The sequence below is a fragment of the Corvus kubaryi genome, unplaced genomic scaffold (genome assembly GCF_017639235.1).
Source record: "Corvus kubaryi isolate FWS band 111438036 unplaced genomic scaffold, C.kubaryi_AGA036_p1.0 35466, whole genome shotgun sequence".
Classification (NCBI taxonomy): domain Eukaryota; kingdom Metazoa; phylum Chordata; class Aves; order Passeriformes; family Corvidae; genus Corvus; species Corvus kubaryi.
Genome location: NW_024580780.1, coordinates 1 through 6,550, shown reverse-complemented (window position 1 = coordinate 6,550; position 6,550 = coordinate 1). Strand labels below are relative to the sequence as shown.

General features: G+C 49.2%; 1 protein-coding gene across 1 annotated transcript in view; it reads right to left on the bottom strand.

The window, feature by feature from the left end:
• LOC121660424 (zinc finger protein 638-like) overlaps positions 1–6,513 on the bottom strand; it is a 16,477-nt gene extending 9,964 nt beyond the window's left edge. The window contains exons 1-2 of the mRNA XM_042019780.1: positions 6,273–6,513; positions 3,103–3,228 (exon numbers count right to left, since the gene is read on the bottom strand). Coding sequence (XP_041875714.1) covers positions 3,103–3,228; positions 6,273–6,296 — 150 coding nt within the window. The 5' untranslated portion in view covers positions 6,297–6,513. The remainder of the gene's footprint in view (positions 1–3,102; positions 3,229–6,272) is intronic.
• Positions 6,514–6,550: the final 37 nt, after the last annotated feature.

Here is a 6,550-nt window from a genome sequence, read left to right as displayed (position 1 = left end):
CCAACCATTCCCTATAACCCCAATCCCTAAAATCCAACCATTCCCTACAGCACCCCCTCCCCCGTTTTTCCATGACTTTTCTGTGGAACAAACTCATGGAATGAGCGTTAAATGAAAGAATTTCTCCCCGAAAAGGCACCGCAATCCAGAATTCCTAAGAAATTCCATGCTGAGATTTCCATCTCTTTTCCAAAGGCACTTTACATTCATTGGAGAAGGATCAGGATTAGAAACAATGGCAGAATTCCCTTTAAAAAATAAACTCAGGAATTTTAACTCTGAAGCCCAGAGGGAATTTTGGGGAAAAGCTTGGACAGTGGGATGGAATGATCCCAGATTCCTCCTTCCCTGCTCCAGGAATTTTCCTTATTTTTGGCATTTCAGGGCTTTAAATTCAGGTATTTCCAGGAAAATCCCAGGAATCAAATCCTGAAGCGATAAAGCAGCACTGGAATTCCTGAATTCCTCACTCCCAGATCCAGGGACAAGCTGAAAAAGTGCATTTGAACCTCAGTGCTCCCACCACAAATCCCTGAGGGATATTCCCTCACCAGCAGGAATTTCGGGAATCATCTTTTGAAGGGAGTTTATTCCTTGGAATTTTTAGAGTTGAGGAAAAATCATCAGGATTTGGTTCTTTCCTTCGGCACAAAGTGAGGATAGAAAAGATGGAAAAAGGGGGAAAAGTGGGATTATCCTGAATTTCAGCAAATTTAGGATGGGAAGAGCTGGGAAAGCACTTGGAGTATTTTTTTCCCTGTGGAAGGAAAAGAGCCATTGATTCCCTTGTTGAGCTGCCGTGGAACCAGCTGGGAATGGGATCCCGAAGTCACGGAATTGGGAAGGAACAGGGAATGGGAGCTGCCAGGATGGAATTCACACGGAGCCAGGCTGGGAGAGCTGGGAATGTTGCCCTGGAGAAGGGAAGGAGCCAGGGAGAGCTGCGAGCCCCTTGCAGGGCCTAAAGGGGCTCCAGGAGAGCTGCAGAGGGACTGGGGCCAAGGCCTGGAGGGCCAGGAGGCAGGGAATGGCTTCCCAGTGGGAAAGGGGAGCTTGGGCTGGGATGTTGGGAAGGAATTGCTGGCTGGGAGGGTGGCGAGGGGCTGGGCTGGAATTGCCAGAGCAGCTGGGGCTGCCCCTGGATCCCTGGGAATGCCCAAGGCCAGGCTGGACACTGGGGCTTGGATCCAGCTGGGATGGTGGGAGGTGTCCCTGCCCATGGATGGGGTGGAATTATTGGGATTGAAGATCTTTTCCCACCCAACCGATTCCATAATTCCCAAATCCATGATTTATCCCACACGACACTGGCAGCCATTTTCCTGCCTCACCCACAGCACCAAATCCTGAGGGAAATCCCAACCCTGAGGGAAATCCCAATCCCTGAGGGAAATCCCATCCCCGAGCTCTCTGCAGGAAGGTTTTCCCATCCCCAAAAAAACGCTGGATGGCTAAAAATTGGGAATTTTTACCTCAGGAATGTCTCTGTGAGGGGACAAGGCCATTTTCCCGCCTCATCCACAGCACCAAATCCTGAGGGGAATCCCATCCCTGAGGGAAATCCCAGCCCTGAGGGAAATCCCAGCCCTGAGGGAAATCCCAGCCCTGAGGGGAATCCCTGCCCTGAGGGGAATCCCATCCCAGAGCTCTTTGCAGGAAGGTTTTCCTATCCCCAAAAAAACCACTGGATGGCTAAAAATTGCGAATTTTTACCTCAGGAATGTCTCTGTGGGGAGACAAGGCCATTTTCCCGCCACACCCACAGCACCAAATCCTGAGGGAAATCCTGACCCTGAGGGAAATCCTGACCCTGAGGGAAATCCCGACTCTGAGGGAAATCCTGACCCTGAGGGAAATCCCATCCCCTGAGCTCTTTGCAGGAAGGTTTTCCTATCCCAAAAAACCCAATGGATGGCTAAAAATTGGGAATTTTTACCTCAGGAATGTCTCTCTGAGGGGACAAGGCCATTTTCCCGCCTCATCCACAGCACCAAATCCTGAGGGAAATCCTGACCCTGAGGGAAGTCCCGACCCTGAGGGAAATCCCAGCCCTGAGGGAAATCCCAGCCCTGAGCTCTTTGCAGGAAGGTTTTCCTATCCCAAAAAAAAAACGCTGGATGGCTAAAAATTGGGAATTTTTACCTCAGGAATGTCTCCATTAGGGGACAAGGCCATTTTCCTGCCTCATCCACAACAAATCCTGAGGGAAATCCCAGCCCTGAGGGAAATCCCGACCCCTGAGGGAAATCCCATCCCCAAGCTCTTTACAGGAAGGTTTTCCTATCCCCCCAAAAAAGCCAGATGGCTAAAAATTGGGAATTTTTACCTCAGGAATGTCTCTGTGATGGGACAAGGCCATTTTCCTGCCTCACCCACAGCACCAAATCCTGAGGGAAATCCTGACCCTGAGGGAAATCCCAACCCCTGAGGGAAATCCCGACCCCTGAGGGAAATCCCAGCCCTGAGGGAAATCCCAGCTCCGAGCTCTTTGCAGGAAGGTTTTCCCATCCCCCAAAAAACGCTGGATGGCTAAAAATTGGGAATTTTTACCTCAGGAATGTCTTTGTGAGGGGACAAGGCCATTTTCCCGCCTCACCCACAGCACCAAATCCTGAGGGAAATCCCAGTCCTGAGGGAAATCCCAACCCTGAGGGAAATCCCATCCCAGAGCTCTTTGCAGGAAGGTTTTCCTATCCCCCAAAAAAACGTTGGATGGCTAAAAATTGGGAATTTTTACCTCAGGAATGTCTCTGTGGGGAGACAAGGCCATTTTCCCGCCACACCCACAGCACCAAATCCTGAGGGAAATCCTGACCCTGAGGGAAATCCCGACCCTGAGGGAAATCCCAGCCCCGAGCTCTTTGCAGGAAGGTTTTCCCATCCCCCAAAAAACGCTGGATGGCTAAAAATCGGGAATTTTTACCTCAGGAATGTCTTTGTGAGGGAACAAGGCCATTTTCCTGCCTCATCCACAGCACCAAATCCTGAGAGGAATCCCATCCACCCCTGAGGGAAATTCCAGCTCTGAGGGAAATCCCAACCCCTAAAAATTTTCCTATCCCAATAAAAAAAGCCGGATGGCTAAAAACCGGGAATTTTTACCTCAGGAATGTCTCCGCAGGGGGACAAGGAGCAGGTGAGGGTGTGCTCCCCCATGGAATAGGGATACTGCTGCAGGAAGCTGTGCATGGAGCGGGCGGCTTTGGGACTGTCCAGATGCAGGATGGCCTGAGGGAAGAAATTCCTGGTAATTCCTTGATTTCTGCATTCCTGGATAAAATCCAGGGAATTCCTAAAGCTGCTGGAATCCCTCACTTATTTCCCATCACCTTTCAGCCATAAAAAGGGTTAAAAATCACCTTAAAATGTCACAAATGTTTCCTAAACGTCAATTTTTCCGGGGTTTTTTGGGGATTTAAAAATGTTTTCCTTGGTTATTTTCAGATTTAAAACCCATTTCCCTCTTTTTTTGGGATTTAAAAAACATTTCCTTGGTTTTTGGGATTTAAAAACCGCCTCCCTCATTTTTTTAGGATTTAAAAAACATTTCCCTAATTTTTTGGGGATTTAAAATGCATTTCCTTGGATTTTGGGATTTCATCTTTTTTTTTATTTATTTTAAAAACATTTTCCATGTTTCTTTGGGATTTAAAAGACATTTTCCATGGTTTTTTGGGATTTCAGATCATTCCAATTTTGAAATCCTCCCATTTTTATGGTTTGGTGGCAAATTATCCCAAAAAACTGGTACCAATCCCAGGAGAATTCCACAAAAATTCCATCAATTCTGACATCTCCGCTCCTTCAAAATTCCCTTTTTCCTCGAATTTCTTCCAGGAAAATTCCGATTTTCCACATAAGAAAGGTGCTTTGGAGCAGAAAAATGGGATTCATTTGGAATTCCATGGATTTAATTCAGAATTCTATGGATTTAAATTGGAATTTCATGGATTTCATTGGAATTCCATGGATTTAAGGTAGAAGTCCATGGATTTAATGTACAACTCCACAGATCCCTGGCGGAATTCCACAGATTTAAGGTAGATTCCATGGATTTAAGGTAGAATTCCATGGATTTAAGGCACAATTCCATGGATGCCAGCTGGAATTCCATGGATTTAAGGTACAACTCCACGGATCCCAGGCGGAATCGCACGGATTTAAGGTAGAATTCCATGGATTTAAGGTAGAATTCCATGGATCCCAGCTGGAATTGCACAGATTTAAGGTACAACTCCATGGATCCGAGCTGGAATTCCATGGATTTAAGGTAGAATTCCATGGATTTAAGGAAGATTCCACGGATGCCAGCCGGAATTCCATGGATCCCAGCCAGAATATGCATGGATCCCAGCCGGAATTCCATGGATTTAAGGTAGAATTCCACGGATTTAAGGTAGAATTCTATGGATTTAAGGTAGATTCCATGGATCCCAGCCGGAATCGCACAGATCGGAGCCGGAATTCCACGGATTGAAGGCAGAATTCCATGGATTTAAGGTAGAATTGCATGGATTTAAGGCAGAATTGCATGGATCCCAGCCAGAATTCCATGGATTTAAGGTAGAATTTCACGGATTTAAGGTAATTGCACGGATCCCAGCCGGAATGGCACGGATCCCAGCCAGAATTCCACGAATCCCAGGCGGAATGGCACGGATCCCAGGTGGAATTCCATGGATCCCAGCCGGAATTGCACAGATTTAAGGAAGATTCCACGAATCCCAGCCGGAATTAAACAGATTCAAGGTAGATTCCACAGATCCCAGCTGGAATTGCACAGATCGGAGCTGGAATTCCACAGATTCAAGGTAGAATTCCATGGATTTAAGGCAGAATTCTATGGATCCCAGCCGGAATTCTGTAGATCCCAGGTGGAATGGCACGGATGCCAGCTGGAATTGCATGGATTTAAGGTAGAATTCCATGGATACCAGCTGGAATTCCACGGATGCCAGCCGGAATGGCACGGATCCCAGCCGGAATTCCATGGATCCCAGCCAGAATTCCATGGATTTAAGGTAGAATTCCATGGATTTAAGACAGAACGGCATGGATGCCAGCCGGAATTGCATGGATCCCAGCTGGAATGGCACGGATTTAAGGAAGATTCCCCGGATGCCAGCTGGAATTCCATGGATTCCAGCCGGAATGGCATGGATCCCAGCCGGAATTCCATGGATTTAAGGTAGAATTCCACGGATTGAAGGCAGAATTCCATGGATCCCAGCCAGAATTCCACGGATCCCAGCCGGAATTCCATGGATCCCAGCCGGAATGGCACGGATCGGAGCCGGAATTCCATGGATTGAAGGTAGAATTCCATGGATTGAAGGTAAAGATTCCATGGATCCCAGCCAGAATTCCACGGATCCCAGCCAGAATTCCATGGATTTAAGGTAGAATTCCATGGATTTAAGGAAGATTCCACAGGTCCCAGTCAGAATTGCACAGATCCCAGCTGGAATTCCACGGATGCCAGCTGGAATTCCATGGATCCCAGCCAGAATTGCACGGATGCCAGCTGGAATTCCACAGATCCCAGCCGGAATTGCACAGATCCCAGCTGGAATTCCATGGATGACAGCCGGAGTTGCACGGATCAGAGCCAGAATTCCATGGATCCCAGCTGGAATTCCATGGATTTAAGGCAGAATTGCATGGATCACAGCTGGAATTGCACGGATTTAAGGTACAATTCCATGGATCCCAGGCGGAATTCCACGGATCCCAGCCAGAATTGCACAGATCCCAGCTGGAATTCCACAGATCCCAGCTGGAATGGCACGGATGCCAGGTGGAATTCCATGGATTTAAGGAAGATTCCACAGATCCCAGCTGGAATTCCACGGATCCCAGCCAGAATTCCTCGGATCCCAGCCGGAATAGCACGGATCCCAGCCGGAATTCCATGGATCCCAGCCGGAATTGCACAGATCCCAGCCGGAATGGCACGGATGCCAGGTGGAATTCCATGGATTTAAGGAAGATTCCACAGATCCCAGCCGGAATGGCACAGATCCCAGCCAGAATTGCACAGATCCCAGCCGGAATTCCATGGATCCCATCCGGAATTGCACAGATCCCAGCTGGAGTTCCATGGATCCCAGGCGGAATTGCACAGATCCCAGGCGGAATTCCACGGATCCCAGCCGGAATTCCCCGGATCCCAGCCGGAATGGCACGGATGCCAGGTGGAATTCCATGGATTTAAGGAAGATTCCCCGGATGCCAGGCGGAATTCCCCGGCTGCCAGGCAGACCCCGGCTTACCCGCTTGCGGCGGCGCAGCACCATGTAGTGATCCACCTTGCCGAAGCGCAGCCCCACGCACAGCACCTCCAGCTCCCGGTACCCGTCCGCCGGAAGGTTCCCCAGGTGCACAAAGTGCTGCCGGATGCGCGCCGTGTCCACCTGCAGCGGGACGGACGGGAACGGCGCCCGCGGGTTGGAGGGGAAAAGGGGGAAACAAGGGGAAAGAAGGGGGGAAAAGGGGAATAAAGGGGAAAACAAGGGGGAAGAGGGGAAAGGGGGAAAAGGGGAAAGGGGGG